Source organism: Haemaphysalis longicornis, unplaced genomic scaffold (genome assembly GCF_048455015.1).
Source record: "Haemaphysalis longicornis isolate Haplotype H1 unplaced genomic scaffold, Haemaphysalis longicornis Haplotype H1 scaffold_2, whole genome shotgun sequence".
Lineage (NCBI taxonomy): Eukaryota > Metazoa > Arthropoda > Arachnida > Ixodida > Ixodidae > Haemaphysalis > Haemaphysalis longicornis.
In genome coordinates this window covers 260,021,295-260,041,453 of record NW_027526295.1, presented here as the reverse complement: position 1 = coordinate 260,041,453, position 20,159 = coordinate 260,021,295, and the positions used below count along the sequence as shown (strand labels likewise).

The window sequence follows — 20,159 nt, the reverse complement described above, 5'->3', positions numbered from 1 at the left end:
TTGTTATTTCTTTTTTCAGTTCAGTTCTGGTTCGGGTTCAGCGTGCTCAAAAAATAACGTTTCGGGTTCGGGTTGTTCCGGCAAAAATACCAGTTCAATTCCGGTTTTCGGTTTGGTTCGGTTCCAGTTCGACACCCTGATTCCTACACATCTATATTATGGTTTTTGAAATATTTTTCTTGCTGTCCCTAACAGTGACCTCCTCTGTCGTTTTTTGGTTCATGCCATGAAGCACTTAGGTAAAATAAAGTTGCTCACCACGGTGGCCTTCTCCGTCAATTCAGGGAAGAACTTTGCGTAAGCCTCCAGGTCCACCCTTTCGGGGGCATGGTCGCTTTTGGGAGATTCGGCCAGCTGCAAACCACAAGAATCATCAGCCTTTCTCTTTGCCACCCAGGTGAGCGACTACCTCTCACCACTGGGTGGTCTTCTGCCTCAGACGAAGTGGTCGACTGGGAGGACATCTCAGGCGGTGCGTCGGCCACGGTGACGACTGCATATAGGGGAGTGGGTCAAGTGATGTTGGCTAATAACCAGCTACTGTGCACCTCAAGCATGCTGCAAACACGGCACCCACTCTTGGTCACCTTCCATGACATCTTCATGGATGGAACCAGCACAAACTTAAATGAAGACAGAGGAAGTTGGACACGAGGACAGCGGCTGGTCTAACAAGTGAAGTTTAATATCAAGAAGGGTGAATATAAACACACAACACAAAACAACAAAAAGCACTGCACATGAGTGCACCAGTTTACAAATATCAAGGGGAGGAGGCAACTAGATAAACACAGGCTACAATCAAGGCCCACTCAGATAGGCAATCTGTTTGGGATGGAGACACACACTCGCCTGACTAACACACTTCTCTCAGGACACTTTCTGCAATGGGGAACACCTCCATAATTCTGAGGGGCATATGTTGACAGTGCCTAAATAAAATGCCTGTGGCAGGAAAATTAGGCTTACATCCGCTACACTTACTAAAGTGTGAAGAAAGATGGGATGATGGGCAGCCTCTTAATTACAATTCATGCTCTCTCAATCGTGCACTGATACAACTTCCAGTTTGCCCAGCATAAGTTCATCCACAAGGCAAAGGAATATGCTATTCACAACACCTGTTGCGCACATTATGTAGCAGTTGTCATGCTTAAAGGGGGCCTGAGATGGATTTCAAAGTGTTTTTGTTTGTGTCAGAAATCTACTCTATAGTTCTTGTAGAAACAAGTCCAAAAATAGTAAGCATATTCGCTCACGCTAACAAAAGTTATTACCCCGACGAGACAGAACTATTTGTTGGCTCGGCGGCTTGCGATGACGACATAGTCCGACCTCGTCCGAGGCGAAGCACTCATTTCATGGTTGGCCGCCGGAATGTCCGCGATTTTTGACGGCGGCGGTTTGGTTTAGAGCGTCGTCGTTACCATGGTTACTTCAGCGAGTGGGTCGCACATGAGACGACGACGTCCTTTTTTTTTTTTTTTAAGCTACGTTTTCAGTCTTTACGGACTTTGAGCAGGAGATACTGGTGATTGCGGAAGTCGACCTTGCATGCGCGAGAGTTTCCGTGAACGAGAACTTATTTTTACCGTCGCTACATAGCGATACAGAGGCTAGAATTTCTACCGACTGTAGTAGCGAGCACCCTGCGCCGGCGAAATGTACGCTCGCGTTTTGATTAGATTACCGGAAAGTTCCGAGTGAACGACCTCCCCCGAAACATCGCCCACCCCCTTTTACGGGTGAAATATTCAATTTACTGAAAGACGCGCGCCCACCCCGTAAAATCTATGGCTTTAGCGCCGATGAGTGAACAAAACAAACCCGAATCATCTCTTCATGTGTAGATGCGGTCACTTATTCGTCCTTTCCGCGCTTGATCCGAAATTTCGCCCATCTCGTATTTTTCACTTGATATCACTGTACTTAAAGGGGCACTGACACAAAATTTTGAAGGCGAGATAACTTCGGAGATAGATTGGTGGGAACACATTTACATCATCTGCAAAATATCAGCGGCGAATACAGCCTAGAACATATTTAAAATCAATTTTAAAGTGTGCGAAACGCAACCGAGCAGCCAGCAGAGGACCACGCGCCATCGACATCCCGAGGATATTGTGTAAATAAACAACGTCACGAGTTTGTGTTTGCCGCTTCCGCGCTGCCGGCGTTTTTCGCCGGCTCGCCCGGCTCGCCGCTCCAATCGGAGGGCCGGAGGGCGGAGCTTCTGCTTTCGAGAACGAACGACCCGATCGTTGGCGGCGGAGGCGCCGTGATTTCGTCAGCTCATCGGGCAGCTGGCCGCGATCAAAGTTCTACAGCGATTCCAGGCACTCTGTTTCTATTACTGTTTATTACCATTGGATGCGAAAACGCGCCGGAGGCACGAAAAGCCCGCTGAGCTAGCCGCACGGTCGCTGTGCAGGCGGCGGTCACGGCCGCGAAGTGGCCCAGGCCGGCGCAGGTAGCTCGAGTGATAGCTTGTTACCGCTGCACGAAATTGTCCCCAAGTCCCGACCATGGTGGCTTACATGAGAAAGGAGTTAATGATGCGATGGCGGGTTGCATCAAAAATTGTCATTTGCACCGCTTACGAGAGCGGCACTCGAATATCCGCCGCAGTGCTAAGCTGAACACATCTGTAGGCGGATCTGTATACGCAGACCGGCCGGCTGCTCCCAGCGCGTGTCTTGCCACCCACCGTCTCGAGCGTCGCGCGTCGTTCTTTAGCCGTGGTAGCATTTGCACTCGCAGCGCCTGCGTCACATCCACGGTCGCTTTTTAATTAAGCGCCTCACGAGATCAGTACGTGGGGGCATTCGCAGAAACTGCCGTCGATGCGGATTCGACAGTGCTACGGCGGCTCTGCTCTGTGATATCCCTCCGACGGTCACGTGGTCAGCTTTGTTCACACAAAATCCACAAAATCCATCGTTTCGTGGCACTCGCTGAAACCGAAACTGCGACTGGCCGCATTGAAAATGCCTCTAATTAAACAACCGTCGCACGCTGAAGCAAATGAGGTTTCTACAGGTTATAAGTAGGTCACTAGCTACTTATCGCAACAAAAAAAACAAGATGCAAAATTTTTGTGTCAGTGCCCCTTTAAATTTGGGTGGGCGTTCTTCCGGAACTTTACGGCACAGCAAATGCGCTGTGCTCTGCGCTTCATGCAAGCAATCTTAGTTAATGTTGTTTACTACATTCTTGCTAAATGATGATCAGGAGCACGATAAATGACAATTTTTTTTAGAATGAGCGAGCAAAATTTCCGCCCCTACTCCAGCTTCCCACGCTTCCAATGGTTCAGATGCCTTTATGAACTAGCATAGCTCTTTTATGCTTTCAAAATCGTCTTGGGCAAGGTAATATAGGTAACTGCGGAATCATTACAATATATCTTACTCATTTTATATCGAAATATTTAGCGGTGGCGTGAATTCTGGTTAATGCAATATTTGGTCCTAATTCTTCCCACTAGATGGCGGCGTCAACGTCATGTTTTCGATTTTTTAAGCTCTACAGTAGAAGTATACGGCTCTTTTAAAAAAAAATATTGTATTGTGAGAGTTCAATCTAAGACGTCTAAGATTCAAGCCATTTCAAGCGTAAGCGAACAGTTCTGGGCAACAAACGTTTGTGTCATTTGCTTTGCGACAAATTCGCCAGATGTCGCTACTCGGCAGAGCCGGTAAGCCGGAATGCAGAAACCGCACAGTGCAATGGTGCAATCCTTACGTTTTCAGCGGCAAACGGCAACTCTTGCTTCATTTACCACGGTAAACGGTAAAGCGCGCTAAGGACACTAGGCAACAGGTTCATTCAGAAGGCCGGTGCAGCACAGCAAACCACACTTTCCTGCGATCATGACTTGATGGGAAGCAATGAAATGAAACTCTTTGGCAGTTGTCGTTACGGGATGAGCATGCTCTTGCCCTTGTCGCGACCGCCGCAGAGAATCAGCTGCGACAGCGTTTGGGCTTGAACTGATTTATTCAGCCCGCGTGAGCGCACTTCAGCGTGCGCCTCGTGATCACCAACAGTGCCCGGCGTCGTCCAAGCGCTGCGTGCGGAGCTCCTCCTTCGTCGTCGGCGCGGCGCTCCCTTGGCGCGCCGTTCGTTACCACCTCATAACTGAAACAACGTCGAGGCTCCGCTCGAAACACAGATGGTGCAAAGAATCCTTTCGGGTACAGCGTCCAAGAAAGCAAATGCAAAGAGAACTGATGATACTCTAACACCAGACACGGAGCGCTGAGCGATCACGCTGGCTGCAAGCGTCGTTGCTCCTGCGCTCACTGTATCCTTCCGCCGAGAACGGAGGAGCGTCAAGCCCGGTTTGTCCCGGTGTGTAAGTGCTTTACACTCCGGTATAAAACAAATACGTATGTGTGACTGTGTAAAAGCACCCACACACAAGAGATGTTTTTTGTAGCTTTCTGATGTTTTTACGCTCGTAAAAAATTGGTTAAATCAAGAGCGCACAAACACGTCACGATTAGTTCAAGAAATAGCCGTTGCGCTCCGATACCATCGACCCCTCAAAAAACCCCATCTCAGGGGCCCTTTAACACCCCAACCAACCCCTTTCTTTTTGCTTCCACGCTTCATCTTTCTGTCAAGCCTTCCACATATGTAGCATAACTTTTTGCGAGCCATGATAGCGACTTGCACTCCATAGCGCTGGCCCACTTTTTTGAGACGGTGTGTAACAGTATGAACGTGTGTTTATATTCACCCTTCCTGATACTAAACTTTAGTTGTTAGACCAGCGGCTGTCTTTCTGTTCCATTTCTGCTGTCTCAGTTTAAGTTCGTGCTGGTTCCACCCATGAATATGTCTCTCCAATTAGCCCAGCTTGCAACGCTTCTGCATTCCATGACATCACCCATCATTACTGTGCCCTCAAACAATTCCTCCTCCCTTCACCCCCTCCCCCCTTTCAAGCTTTCAACACAAGACTACTCTCCACAGAAACCACACCGACACTTTCCCTCACTCCATCTGGCTACACCACCTATATGCTACCAAATACCCCACGGAACACAAATTTTGCTCGCAACCAGGCACCCTAACACTTGTCATCATCAAACGTGCTCGCAACCCGGCAGCACACCTGCTTCCTTCCTCCCCTCTTTTCCCTTCTGAGCTGCGGGTGAACCTGACAAACAGTGCTGACCTGGACACCCAAAAACTGCTGGCCTCTAAGGTAGAGATCATTAAGTTGCAACTTGGGTTCCTGGACTACAGAACCACACCCACTACCCTGCTAAGTGATGTTCTCTACTACTACTATTACTACTACTACTGGAGTAATACAGCATTCCAAGCATGTCATGGCAGGTTGGGCTCAATTTAGGAAAAATATCTCTGAGCAAACTGTGAAAGCACAGAAAAAGTGTACCAATCACTGAAAGTGAACAGGGTACAGAACCAACGAACCAATAAAAAAAGATGTACTTTTGCTGCAGACATTTTAGTACTTGGTGCTGGATATTTACAGTTCTTACTGCACTGCACTTGATGAAACCTTGCTGTCTTTAATAAGCAAGCTGCAAAAATAGCATTTAAAATATGTGAAGCATTTACACAATAATTATTAGCAAGTGCTGTTTTTGTAAAACTGACTTTGATATAAATATAAAAATTTTCAATTCAAGCTTTTGAGTGATCTAATGATGATTCTTAAATAACCTTCCATAAACACTTGCATGAATACTCACTACACCAATTATTTACCCAACTGAAATCTTTGCCCTAAATTTGTTCTGTTTCAGGATAACTTTTACCTCTCCCTTGCAGTCATTTGGCTGCAATCAGGTCGATATAAAATTTCTTTTTATGGTGCACACGGTTTTGTCTTAATTACAAACATGCTTTCACTGTGACTAGATCAGTCACTGCAGCACCCAAACTGAGATGCAGGCTTTTCACGACCAGGTAGCTGTGTACAAGTAAACTGGATGCCACTAATGTATGGCATCCCCTCAGGTTTCTTTAGATACAAAGCTGCATCTGTTGCGCAGGGGTCAGAAAAATGTTTCAGGACCAATAATACGTGCAAATGTGAGTAAATAAGATATAATCATGAACAACGCCCAGAACAGGGCTTGCTAGTATAGATAGCGGCTGAAACCAAGACTGAAAAGAGGGAGGGGGGCTGCGTACCCGTGTCTCCTCCCGGGGGCCAGTGCAGGGGCCCCCTGGCAGCGACGGGCAGGGGCCTGGGGGGCAGGCACCGGTGGACCAGCTGGCAGACGGAGCGGGCCAGGCGGTCCTCGGTCAGCCCGGGGCCCAGGGTCAGGGCCCAGCGCCAGAGCAGCTGGGGCGCCCGCAGCCGCCGAAGCTCCCGCCGGCCCACCCGGTGCCGCGCCACGTTCAGCAGGCAGTCGAGCAGGGCCCGGGCCAGGCGGGGACGCCGGGCGGCCCGTCCCCCCTCGGGGTCCAGCAGGGCCAGCAGCGCCTGCAGCCGGCCCCCTCCCCCCGCCCCCACTCCCTTGAGAAGGAGCAGCTCGAGCACGTTGCGCTTGGCAGCCGTGGCCAGGGCCAGGCACTCGAGGGCCAGGGCCCCCTGCAGGCCCCCGCTGGTCGCCTCGAGCAGGGCAAACAGCTCGGCCAGCAGGCCCTCGTTGCCCAGCAGGGTGGCGTTCTGCCGGTTGCCCAGCAGCCGCTTGAGCAGCAGCAGCATCGACACCCGCACCTTCAGCTGCACCCGGAACTTGCGCAGCTCCTCCAGGGGGACCTTGTACGCACCCAGGGCGCGCGCCTTCGTGCAGAACTTGTTGTCTGCACAAGTGCACCCCAGCTGCATTGCCACTCCCCCCAGACAGGCATATCGGACACGAGGCACCGTACTGCAAAGAGCCTAAAATGATGTCTGTAAACTGCGCTTGAGGTTACTTAGGACACACTTTTTTTTAAGGAATACAAACAACGACGTGGACAGCACGAGTGAAAAAAGTGTGTCCTTAGTAACCTCAAGTGCAGTTTACAAACATGCAAAACCAACTAGCCCAATTCCTTACCTTACTGATGCTTAAAATGACCTCAGCCCACAATGACAGTGGCAGCCAGAGGCTCTTAGCCCCTACTGCCCATCCTCTCGCACCCTCTACCACCTGCTATGGGAGCACCAGCAATCCCCATCTTTATCGCTTATTCTCAGCCCTACGTACAAGCAGTGGGTGGACCAACTGACCAGCTCGAACTTTGAAGCGCAACAAGAAATCGGTGCTACAGGCTGGGCTACCAGCCAGGATTAGGGAATCCGGGACTAAGGGCAGCCCCCCCCCCCCCACTCGTGCACCAAACTTGCTCATTTCAATAAAACATTTTTACCCTTTTTAACCTCTTAGCACCTGTTACAACGTGTCCTGTGGCAGGCTACTCAGCTAATCGAGCACCATAAGTTGAAGAATCCCCATTAAAGCACAGACGAGGTTTTCCCGACACTTTGTCACAGCTGGAATGGCCCGGACAAAAGCCACCACCAGGAGTGATCACTCCACTTTCTACCAATCCAGTCAGTTTTCGGTCCATTCCTGCCAGTTTCGGCCATTTTAGGGGGCTCACGTTTGGTGAGAGCACTCCAAAACCTTTGGAGTAGCTAAGCAGTGTGGCCACTACTTGGAAGGGAGATTTCCGAACTTTCCGCCTAGGTGGTCATTCAAGGTCGCACTTGCTTGCACGTGTCTACAGGCCGTCTGGCCGGGACACGGCCCCAGTGCTGCTCTCTGCATGCACCAGAGTAGAAGAAGGAGGTGGCAAACCTTCCGTGGCGAGGCGTGCCAGCAGCGTGCCCAGGGCGGCCAGGACGGCTGGCTCTGGAGGCCCCACATCGCGCTGCCGCAGCAGCAGGGCCAGCAGCACCTGGCTGGCCGCAAAGCGCTCCTCGGCCAGGAGGCGGGCCCGGCCTGCGTGCCGCCCACGCAGCCCCTGCACTGGCCGCTGCCTTCAAGGCGGACCTCTCTTCCCATTACACCCCCACCAGCACTACTAAGCAGTAAGGTGCCTTCAGCTAAGGTGCTTTCATTATAAGCCACAACAGCCACAGCGGCCAATATGAGAGCGAATGAATAACGGCAAGAGATGCCCACTTGCACAAGAAGGCTGACAAATCTGTGTATGAAAAAAACTGACTGCACAAGATTCTACAGCTTGCTCAGGCATGCAATGTGACTCAACTGGTATGGTACCTGGCTACTTAGGCATATAGCATGCAGAAGAGAGTTTGGTATGCTTGTAGCAACAGGGACACTTGTCAGTTGCCAATCGTTCCCAGCGGCCAGAACCCCACAGCTCCAAGAAGAAGGTTTTCACAACTAGTATGCAACTCCAGAATCCTACAACAACAAACAGTGCATACATCACAGTGACATAGTGAAGTATTTTACGTAGGTTTTTACATGTGTGATTCAGCATCCACTTAATTTACTCATTCAACGATTCTACAAATATGGTTGCGTAAACAAACCACGAGCTTGGCCGAAAGTCTAATACTATTATGTGTCTGAGCAACAGACTATCGTTGCAAGGACTTGAAAAGCTGAACCAGCAGCACATGTCCCACTCAAGTTTCGGTGCTCTGAAGGAAACTGAGAGGTTGAAATACCATAGTCACTGAGTGTGCCACTTACCTTTATGTTCACTCACAATTTCCTTGAGCGCCAAAACCACATCTCGAATCACCGAAGGATTTTTAGTTTGCTGCAAAAAGAACAGATAAAACATCGCAACAGTGAGAGAGCTGTGCAGGAAATGGGAAAGTGCTATCTCATCAGCTAAGCCTTATGACGTCCTTGTGAGCCCTTCCCACAGCTAAATGCCTGAGCACTGCTTTTCGGCACGTCATTTCTGCCTTTGTTCAAGAACACAGCTTGAAACAAGTCCAGAAATAATGGTGTTTCTATTAAGTCCACAATTTATGGAACGAAATTTTATTTTGATCATTCTTTACAAATCAATGATTTCGGTCTGTGCTGTCAGCAAAGTGAAGGTTGAAAAATGCTTAGAGTAGGTAAGGCTTTAAGACAGATAAAAATCCTACCCATGGCATTGCACTAATCACAAGGCTGCATTTTTTATCAGGACCAAATAGACAAAAACTGGAGCTGCGCAAATATTTGAAGCTTCGAATACTATGTGAATAGTGTTTACTATTACATATGATTTGCAGCGCTGTTTACCATTTAAAGTATTCGAAGTATCCGAAATTTATGATAGCCGAGCAATAAAAGTTGGCTCTGCCGCACGACATTCAAACATTCATACCCCTTTGTGTAGGCTTTTTCGCACGACACCGTTGCATTGCAAAAAAGCCTAACGTGTAGGTATAGAGCGAAACGACTGTACACTAACTGTGGTATGTACGCTGAAAAGGAACGCTACTCATGCAAAATTTATAACTTGAAAAGATATGTTTGCTGCCAACATGGTCACATAAGTGAGGAATGAACAGTTTTCACTTTTACAATGCTTGCAGTAATGTACCGGCCATACGAGACACTAGCATGCCTACAGGTGGTATTCGTTGGAAAGTTTAGCTGTCAATTTCTTCACTTGGCAACACTGGAAATGGCCACAGACATAGCTGATGTGCCACAGATACGACGCGGCTTTGGCCACTGCGCCCGCACACCAAAGAAAAAAAAACACCGGCGTGCGTCGTCTGCTCCGCTTCCACCTGAATCTCAACGGTGGCATCAACAGAGATGTTATTAATTGCACTCACATTGGACTCGAGGCAATACTTTGCGCTTGGCGAGGTAGAGTTTGTAACAGGCAAAACAGTCATGGGCTTAGCACAGACAAGTACCACCATCCCGCAGAGCCCGACGTAACAAGTGACAGCGCACTTACACGGTTGCCTGCACGCGCACCTCGCCAGTGAATACAAGCAATAGCTTCTTTTCAAAGACTGACGAGAGCGGTTGAATACAGTTCATGTACTCGCACCATGTTGAGGGACCCACATTTTTTATGGCAATGCATGCTAAATTTTTGTTCCACTGCTTTGCCATCTTGTCCTAATCTCTCCCTGCAAATATTCTGTACCGTTTTTTAACCGAGCACTAGTACATGAACACCTAGATGTGTTAACCTAAGTTATCTTTCTTCTTTTAGAGCTATGTTTTAGACTCTCAACCAAATAAAGCAAAGATATTCGCATTCACAAAAATTCAAATTTCTGGTAACAGCATGCAGACGAAGCTAAAAAATAAAAAGAACCACATAGCCGCATGCTTTCAAATCGCTCGCAAATTGGACTGTGTTAGCAGGTGCAAGAACCGGCTGCAACCGTCAGCACAAACTCGGTGCTGGAAGTGCAAGCTTGCCTCTCGGCACTCGAGGCTTGAGCACACGTGCACATCGAGGAGGAGATCAGGCCACAGATCACACCACAAACGCTGGCAGAGCATTCTCGGAGGTCGTGTGAGACGCAGGACTCCTTCCTCATTTCTTTTGTCTTGTTCGGGGACAAGTTTGCCCCTAAATAAAAGTCCTTTTTTTACCATTGTCTTCTCTTCTACGTGAAAACATGATTGCCCAATACTCTTTACTATGATGCTTGATTGGTTTCAAATATAGGCTAGGTGATTGTTCAAGACATTGGGAATTTTAAGCTTCAAGGGGAGTATTAACGAAGGGCAAACATATAAGGTTGGATGTGCTAAAACTTTTTTTTCCTCTTCGCTTTTTGAGCTCAGTAAAATTTAAAAAAGTTCGAGTCCTTTCTTTATAGTTGCAGCTGGGTTTTTCTGTTTTGTAACTGGGTTTATTTTTTCCCCAGAAATAATACCACCTGAACAGAATAATACTAGAAAGGAGGGAAACACGGATTGGCAGGAACAACCGAGTTCTCTCTACACAATGCTTTCTCCCCTACGTCCACCCTGAACGCCTCATCTGCCCGGTGCAACTCTGGTGTCACCCCGGACTGCGGACAACATACCTCAAGCACGGCAAGAAGCATCGGGATGCAGTCATCAATTTGGGCCGATGTCAGCTGTTTTCTTTTCTCTGCAAACATCAAGCAACCAGTGTGGGCACATGTGACTCAAGCATCGGAACAGCACACACCAGGACAAGCAGAAAAGGGGCAAACCACAGACTCTCAGAAGGGTGAGCTTGATTACGACGTCAGCAGTACTGCATTTTTCCTTGCTGCCAAACATGTATTTGTTACATTCAGTCTTGCCTTAGCAAGGGATATCTCAAGGGATGACTGTTCAAACGATTTGTTGATTTCTGATTTTATGGAACGTATTAATTGAATGCTTCTCCATTTTGTTCAGAAAGGATATTGTGCGCTAACTAATGCAGGCCATAACAAATTCTCTCTGATGAAACTCCGCACTTATTCCATTCACTGGCCTGCACTGGAATAGGGTTGCAGGACTACACTTGCATTGATTCAGTGCTACCTGTACTTCAGCCATAGAAAAATCTGTAACTGACCTTAACCCAACATTCTGAAGTGTTTTATTTAAACTGAGTTACAAGTTATCAGCAAGAAAATTTCCCAATTTCAAAGAAACACCGAAATTGTTAGTTACATGCAGCACAATCTCTCTTTTGTGTTTTTTTTTTTTTTTCACAAGGATCATACAGCCCCAGAATTGTTTTTAATTTACAGCCATAAGAATTTCTCCCAAGCCCAAGCGAGTGAGCTGCTTATTCAAAACATGAGTGGATAATTTTTAGCAAAAGTACATAAAAATGAGCCACAAATTCTCCCAAACAGGCAAACTGTGCATCCCCTCTGGATGTGTCCATTGGAAAACAAGATCAGACACAGAGCTGTGCCATTTGGGCTATTCCCAAACAAAAGAGTGATCGTTATTTTGCAACTACAACTGACATTTAACTTGTTTTACAGCCCTCGTACAAACACCACATTTAACAGCGCTGATTAAAAATGCTGTGGCCAGACGAGTGCGCACAAGCCCGAGTCGTTCCCCATCCAATTAGTCAGCCCAGCTTACTCTTATGCAACGCTATTTGGGTTAAATGTGCAATGCAGCACTCGACAACACGTGCGGTTAGCTCTCCAGTGCACATCAGCCTGCCTCCCCTCCCCCCAAGCTGAGAGGCGGTTAGGGTCATCCAGCAGCACGGCACAGCACCGCTGCCTCCTACCAGTGTCCATCGCAAGGTCCGGCGGGGAGGCCTGTCGCAGCACACACCACCACGGCCTCACTGACAGCACCTTCCTGGAGCCCAGCCACATTACCAAGCAGCTCCCAGCATCTAGATTAAGCACTGCACTACCAAGGCCACTGGAGGAGGACCACCCGAGAGGGAAACAGAAAGGAAAAAGAGAGACACCCGGAGCTATTTTGAGCCGGCTTCCCCAGCAGAATCAGCAGCGCAGCGAAATGGCACGCCAGGGCTAAAAACAAAACAGCAGCCCGCACCCAACACTGCTCCCCCTTGCCCCCCTTTCATCAAACCCCCTCTCCTGTTGCACAGAGCCAAGAACCAGCTCAGCTGACTGCTCTAAAACAAACAAGTGGCCACCGTGCCAAACAAGCATAGCCACGGCCAGGGGTCAAGGAAACGGAGCAACTGAGCAGAAACACAACTTGGCACTGAACTCTGCCTACGGCTGGTTTCCTCTCGAAACGAGGAAAGCAGCTGCTGGCAAGCAATGAGATGTCCTCAACTTTACTTTTCTTTTCTTTTCTTTCAAGTTTTGCCAGGACACTCTGGTGCGCAATTTGATGTTGAAGCTACGCCCACATGGTAATTTGATAATGGAGCCGCTCTGAGGAAAAAACCCTCCCAGATTGTAGTTAATGATGGCCCTTCTCAATAATCAGTGGACCGCATTCTTCCTGCCTCTTTCTCGTGCCATATCAGGAGATATCGTGTCAGTTAACATATATCGCATATCATATCGTATATGTCATATTGTGTCATTTAACGCGTCACATCAGGAGAGTCCTTCTCTGGGTGACTTACGCATAAATTTAGATTTAAAAAATTCCCCCAGAAGATACCACAGATTGAAGCAAGTGGCGATACACTTAGGAGTTGTTGCCCTTAGACCCTTCCACCATGCACTTCCAAACACTGCTTTTTTGAGACGGTCAACTTGGAGGGTCAGCATGTCCGGTGTCACTCACCCGCGTGGCGCAGGCTGGTCAGCAGGGCGGTAATCTGGGGGCCCAGCGGGCCGCAGGGGTCAGACGGTCCACCCAACACAGGCAGCACTTGGCGCAACCTCCACAGGCACTCGGCATCTCTGCAGCCCCACCCACCCAGATCTCAAACTTTTTCTTTACAAGCACCGTTGAACATTCCCGTGCGCTAAAAGAACTGCCTAATTGCCGAACCTATCTTCTCATTGTCATCAACATCCTTCTCCCTTCCTTCACACGCGAACACCCTGTTATTCCCACTCGCTCTTTTCCCCATTCAGGCCCAGGGTGACAAACCAAAACAGAATATAGACCCCAGAATCAAACCGATATTTATTCCCGAAATGACCCTGAACCAATATTTCCTTTAGCATGCTGAACCCGAACCAGAACTGAACCATAAAAGGATACAACAGTTACCAGTTCCCAATGAAACGGTTCTACTATCCGTTGTTGGTAATCCACGGCCTTTCTCTTTTACGTACCATCAACCTTGTGACTGCCCTCCCACTTTTCCCTCTCAGATCAATTACAACACTAATAAAGCCCTTTTCATGGTCACAACAAGAGGAAAGGGATGTGCACCAATACTGAACTGGTATGTTGCTGCTGGTGGTGCACAGACGGCAATACAGCGCAAATAAAATATCTCATTCTCAGCAGCCTGCAGCGATATGAAACATCGACTTTGCGCTTTCAGGCATAGATATTGCTTGAGGAAGAGGAAAAGACACCAACCAGGGGCGTTTATTAAAACAGGTCCCAACGTTTCGGAGCCTATTTGGCTCCTTCATCAGGGGCGACTGTTCATCAACCAGCAGTTACACAAGGTGGCTTCTTTGTTCTTTTACTTGTTTCTTGCCATTTCACTTCGGAGACTTTGGGTTTAAATGGCGGGAAGGGTTCTTAGGGATCTATTAAGCCCTCCCCAAGTCTCTTGTATGTTCCAGGACTCAAGAAATTTGTTTCGGTGCCAATCACCTTCACGCCGTCAAAGTCAATCCTATGGTCAACTTTTTCACTGTGTTACACACATGGACTGTGCTGAATGTCAGACCTGTGGATGCTGTTTTTGTGCCGTCAATAGTGGGTCTCGCCAACATAGCCGGCAGGGCTTTGTGCACAAGACATTTTGCAAACGATCCCTTGGGCTTTTTCCCTTGGCGGGCGCTCTTTCGGTTAGGGCATCCCTAGGATCTCCAGAAACTCTTCCTGCCACTTACGCCCACGGCCTCCAACACGCAAAAGCAAGAAACGAGTAAAAGAAAGAAGCCACCTTATATAACTGCTGCTTGTGGTCGAACATGGTCACCCCTGGTGAAGGAGCCGAGTAGGCTCCGAAATATTAGGACCACTTTTAATAAGCACCACGTCTTTGCCTCTTTCTCAAGTTTAACCCAACCAGGGAGATTTCTGTCAAAGATGTTCACATAGATATTGCTGTGACTTAACATCAATATAAAACGAGTGAGAAAAGAACAAAAGAATAAATTTTAACAACAATCTTGTGTAATATTTTACTTTTACATGGCTTAAGCAAATCACATAGCGAATCAATCTTTTTTTTAACTCGTTATACATTGATGGTACGTAAAGGACTTGTTTTGTATTACAATTCAATAGAAAAAAAAGTGTGCAGGGGCAAATAGGTCGCAAGATTGCTGAATTGCACATCAGAGGCCCACACCCTGAAAATGCCTACTTGTTGCATTCTATGTTTTATAGAAACACATAGGACTAAATGAGGCCTTTACATTTCTGCTGCTTATTGCTTACACGGCCAGTGGTAAAATGTTTTCCTAGCAATGCGCTTGCGTATGGTGGTGAAGCCAACTTTAAGAAAATTCTGGAAAGGGGGGGAGGGGGGTGTAAAAGCAGAGCAGTTAAAAGGATATCTATGCATTAGTGTACAATCCTCAGAATTACTGTATTATATTTTTTTAACGGTTGGTAGTGGCATAGCATTCTCTCTTGCTAAGTTCATGCTTGGTGCTCTTCCTCTTGAGACGTCAAAGGGATAATGAAGACAAAATATACCCTTGTTTTTGTTTTAAGCTACCTCCCATCTGCAGTGACATAATAGGGGAAATCAGTTATCAGTTTGTTAACTCCGTGCTAACATTCAAGTGGTATGGTTAAACAAGACTGGAGGCACCACTAGATTGCACGGTTTTTACGGTGCATTTGGTCAGAGGCCACCAATTGCACAAGTCCGTGGGATGTTACAAGGGCTGGGATAGAAAGTGGCTAGTGCACCGCAACTACTTCATCTCTTTTCCGTATGGTATAGTCTTGGATATTGTCTAGTATACTTGGCATTAAAATTTTCAGCATTGCTATTGGGGCAAAGCAGCTCCTTGAATGAACGAAACTTACATTTTCCCTTCATGGTCCCTTTGAAATACAAACTTTAACTTTTTCGCAATTAGTTAAACTCGCCAATTTGGCTCAGTACATGATATAGTCAACTTGAAACAGAACGGGAATAAAATTGAGTCAACGAAATTAAGTCATAGGTCATAGGCTAACCTTTTCGTAATCAAGTTTATTCATTCCAATTCAATTTTTCTGCGTTTGCACTGCTGGCTCGTCATATGTTGGGGCAGCACGTGCCGTTTTGTTTACATTGTGTTTATTTCGCCTCCCTTTGTTTTAACATGTTTTCCTTTGCTACCATAGAACCAATCCCTTGTGTATTGTAATTAAATGAATGCTGGTACTTCTGTACTCACCTTTTGCCTCAAACATGTACAAGGTCTCCCTTGTGCACAATCATGTGGATATGCATCAGCCATGCCAGCAGTTTCAGTTTGAAGCAGTCTTGCTTGTATATACTTAGTGTTCTAGCATTTTTTCGGCAGTTAATTCTTTCATTTCTCGGCCATTTTGTGTGCCGTTTGTGTGCCAAGGGTGCCGGATTTTCGACTTACCGTATTAACACTGCTGCTTTTGCCTTAAAAGCTTAGAGTGGGGGGAGAAAACAAAATAAAACTGGACAGGCCACTGCCTCGCCACTATCCAGTTTGACTGGGAAAAAGCTCCAGAATCAGCCCAGTTGGCTGTTTGGGGCATGCAGGTGCAACATGCACAGCCTAATGATGATGAAAATCGATGCATGGCAGCTGGCAAGCTGTACTCACGTGGGCGCTGCCATGGCTCTGGTGTCCTGTGGAGGAAAAGGAAACCATCAACAGTGGCCCTTGGAAAGCCACTTCTGTGGTGCGACAGGGAGTGAGTGGGAGCTGCTTTGCCTTCGGTTCGCTACCAGCACTGGGTGCCACCTAAGCGAGGCCATCAATAAGAACCATCAAGCCAGACCTTAAATTTGGGAGATGACGAGAGGAAGGCAGCCTTTCAAAGAGCAACTTTTTATTTTGTGGAGCCTTTCATTTCAAAAAAAGGAATGCCTATTTTATATAAATGGCATACACGTTAAGAATGATTACTGCTGCATCAATATCGATTGCTCATTCTTATTCAGACACTGGGAGAACAGAAAAGCTTTGCTGTAACAAACCCCCTTTGATTGCTGGGCAATTTCATCAACGGGGTGTGTCATGGTACAGGCTCGCTCACCCCCTTTTTTTTTTCTCCCGCAAGAAAACTTGCGAAGGACCTGGACACTAAGATGATAAGTGGTGTTCTTTTTTTCCGCGGATTCCCAACAGCATAGACTCATCCATTTGTTCCAGTATTTTCCCACTAAAGGGCTGGCTCCCCCATTCAGGCTGTTTAACCAACCCCTAATCCTTAATCTATCCAGTTATAACAAGTCAAATTTTGCTGATAATCAGCAGACAAGGTGATGCCACAGCAAATCCAGAGTTTTTCGGATATTGCCATTATCTAGCCCACAATCACATTTTCCTAAATTCCAGTACCCTAAACACATCCCCTAAGCAAGCTGCACATAACACCAGAGAGATCGTGGCACTTGCACTGCCTAAAAGGAACCTGCGCACTCTTCTCGCGAAGAAACACTGTTTTCATACAATCTTCACAGAGCCATTCAAAAGCCTCACGAAAATCTCCTCAATGTCTTAAATGGATCCAAAACTGCAGAAGTTTCCAGCAAAGTAATAGCCTTCTACAGCCACTTTTACATGTCATGAAGCAACGATTCTTGCTGTTCATCAGCTTCCTAGCATGAGGATGCTAGGTGTCCCATCTCTCGAAATTGCGTCTGCTGTTCTGTCGGAGTGCGAAGCCTGTCAATCAAATTAACAGAGCAGACTTTTACATCTAAGAGCTCTCTTAATGCTAATTACACTAAAAACTTCTCAAAGGAGGTTACATAAAACTGAGCTGCGCAAGACCCTGAGCAGCATGACACCAGCAAAGGGTGCTCCAGGTTTCCCAAACTATTAGCTTCTTCTGCTAACACTGCTACGCATAACGTAACTGTGAATAGAACCTCTACATTGTTTTCAGCATCACACCGTATCTGTTGGTCACATTTGTGTCCTATAATGCTTTCATGTTCAACCTCGGCCCATGCCGAAATTTGTTATTGTCGCCGTCGTTGTTTGAATTTGTCGCACTAAAGGCCTAAGTGTTTCTTCTTTTGCAGATTGCCTTTCATATAGTTTAAATGGATATATAGTATCTCAATTAAAACTTCTCAGAAAATATTTGTATCATCTAACATTCGCATCAAAAACTAACTAAACAAGCACAGATACGCAAATAAAATGCACATTTATTTTGTCAATTTGCACTTGCAAAACTCTGTTACAGTGTGTATGTTGATATAACCAAGTATACATTTTGAAAGGCTTAGAAAGCGCACCTCAATTTCTCAACCTACTGTGTTGGCCACACAGCAGACTTTACTGTGAGAAGTAAATATTCTTTTACGCAGTTTTTTCATCCTCAAGGATGACTGTGCCCGGCGTTCTGTGGTTTAAAATATACAAAGTTACAGTATTTTCACTGCAAATGTGCCTTTATTGATCTAAGGTCAGATCCTTAGCTGCGTCAAAGACAATCATAAAAAGAATGTGCGGGTGAAAGTGATAGGCAAAATGCGCAAGCAAGCAAACGGACTAGAGGGGTTCCATAAAACTACTGTTCCACAACATTCTTTTTTTCTGCTTTAAAACGTAGGAACTGCATCCATAATTTGGGGCCCAATAAAATTCACATAGCTTTCATCACCTTCATCCAACCAAGATGTATGCCCCCCTTGTTTAGTAATGCCTTCAGGCCCTTAAGGTTGAATAAATGAATGAATGAATTAATTAATTAAAAAGTGGCAGGAAAAACTGCTATTTCTGGTAAATGCTGGCAAAATAAAAGAAATGCTGCCATATTTGTGACCGAATTGGTGTACCATTTCAAATATCAATTTCATACCATTTTCAAATATCAATTTAGCATACCTCTGCGTTGATTAGCTCAAAAAAACTTGACTAGTTATTGGCAAGTTCACATTACAAATTGTTCTATAGATGTTCTGTCCCCCTTTCAGTAACGGGTATGGAAGTGGTATATCCGTTTTAAAGTTGCGGCTGCTAGTTATCTATGGCAGAGAATGAAACGTACTGAACTTGGCACTTTCGTAAAGAATTGTTTTAGCAAGCAAACAGGGTATAATTTATTTACAAGAACACGGGACTGGGGCACTTTCCATGACCATATATTATTGCCATAGAAACCCTCGACGATTTGCATCATCCAACATGGTGCGAGGATGCATTTGTAACACCCAAAATTTACCCAGTGTGTGCAACCCACATCAGCCGTCGAATTATCCAAATTAATCATCCCATAATTCGTATCAACTATGATTCTATTTGCATGTAATCTGCAATTTTTTTGAAATCCTGTTTTTGAGATCCCGGTACTATGATCTTGCAATCATAGTACCGGGGTTCCACCATGACCTAGTATTAATCTCAGAATCAGCTTCCAAGCACTCCTCTAAACAGGCCTGCCGCCCCCCCCCCCCCCCCCCCCCCCCTTTTCTTGTGAGGTTAGGGGGGGTGGGTTGCTTTGTTTTTATTCTACTGATAGCAACTCATAGACTGCTTGCAGAAGTGAAAATTCGCAATGCTCGTGCAATGTGAGAGCTTGAGTCCGGATGAGAAAAAGATCACAAAGGGACGTGCCAGCTAGAAAAAGCGGCGCTGAGCTCCGACGGTCGCACATCACTGAACACATACTTTTAAAACGGACGCAAGCTGAGAAATTCCGGCGGTGCTGAGCCCGGTGCGCCCCGAAATAACCTTTTCGGGGCGAAGCAGAGCTTGGCGAAATGCCAGCGCAGCAGATGTAAAGCAAATGACAATCACTTTCGCTTCTGTAGGCACCCTCGCGATAGCCCACACACATCCACTTCGAGCATGCTGTTAGACTAGGGTTTCGCCAGTCGTACGGAAAAGTCTGGGCACATGAATGTGGGCGGCACATGCAAAATCGCCAGTTTCACGATATGGGAACTTCGCACAGTGACATTAATGAGTGTTCATCGCAAGAGGTTGTTTGCATTGTCAGGTGCCCTTGCAAGGGCTCCGGTGCACACGAGTGAGAACGCTTGCATGGGTTGCTTGTTCAGAGTTTGGGCTGGGCGCAAGCTCCGCGTATTATACAATCAAGCTGTATTTTTAACGTTATCAAGCTTACCCGGTGCCCCGCGCGTTAGCAGATGACCCAGCCGCACCCTGCGACCGCCTGCGCTGTTCAGCCTTGGCGCTACCCTATTGTGGCGCTAGCGCCACTACCACTGCTACCCTTGCTAACACCACTACCGCTGCTGCTGCTACCACTTCTGCGACAAAGCTGTCTAGTTCACTGTTGTGCGGATTAAGTGACTCTACGTAAAGCTGCCAAATAAGCTACGCTGACTCTAGCGCTAGCGCTACCAACAGAACCTACAAGCGCAACCAACGCTACCTGCACTGTTTGCACTGGGTACTGGTCCTACTGGGCTTACTAGGGCGAATAGGGCCACTTGTTTTTGTACGGCTGCGCTCAATGACGTCATCCTTCTTTCTAACTTTTTTGCCAGGA

At 46.8% G+C, this 20,159-nt stretch overlaps 1 protein-coding gene across 2 annotated transcripts in view; it reads right to left on the bottom strand.

Moving 5' to 3' along the window:
* The window catches only part of LOC144170497 (cytosolic carboxypeptidase 1-like), a 47,948-nt gene extending 27,862 nt beyond the window's left edge, over positions 1-20,086 (bottom strand). The window contains exons 1-9 of one of the 2 annotated variants that reach the window (XM_077700338.1): positions 19,773-20,086; positions 16,289-16,314; positions 13,134-13,252; positions 10,958-11,025; positions 8,643-8,712; positions 7,776-7,919; positions 6,175-6,792; positions 417-493; positions 259-354 (exon numbers count right to left, since the gene is read on the bottom strand). In XM_077700338.1, coding sequence (XP_077556464.1) covers positions 259-354; positions 417-493; positions 6,175-6,792; positions 7,776-7,919; positions 8,643-8,712; positions 10,958-11,025; positions 13,134-13,252; positions 16,289-16,302 — 1,206 coding nt within the window. In that variant the 5' untranslated portion in view covers positions 16,303-16,314; positions 19,773-20,086. Of the gene's footprint in view, positions 1-258; positions 355-416; positions 494-6,174; positions 6,793-7,775; positions 7,920-8,642; positions 8,713-10,957; positions 11,026-12,144; positions 12,285-13,133; positions 13,253-16,288; positions 16,315-19,772 lie in introns of those variants that run through there. The other variant, XM_077700339.1, reaches the window with a different exon arrangement.
* Positions 20,087-20,159: the final 73 nt, after the last annotated feature.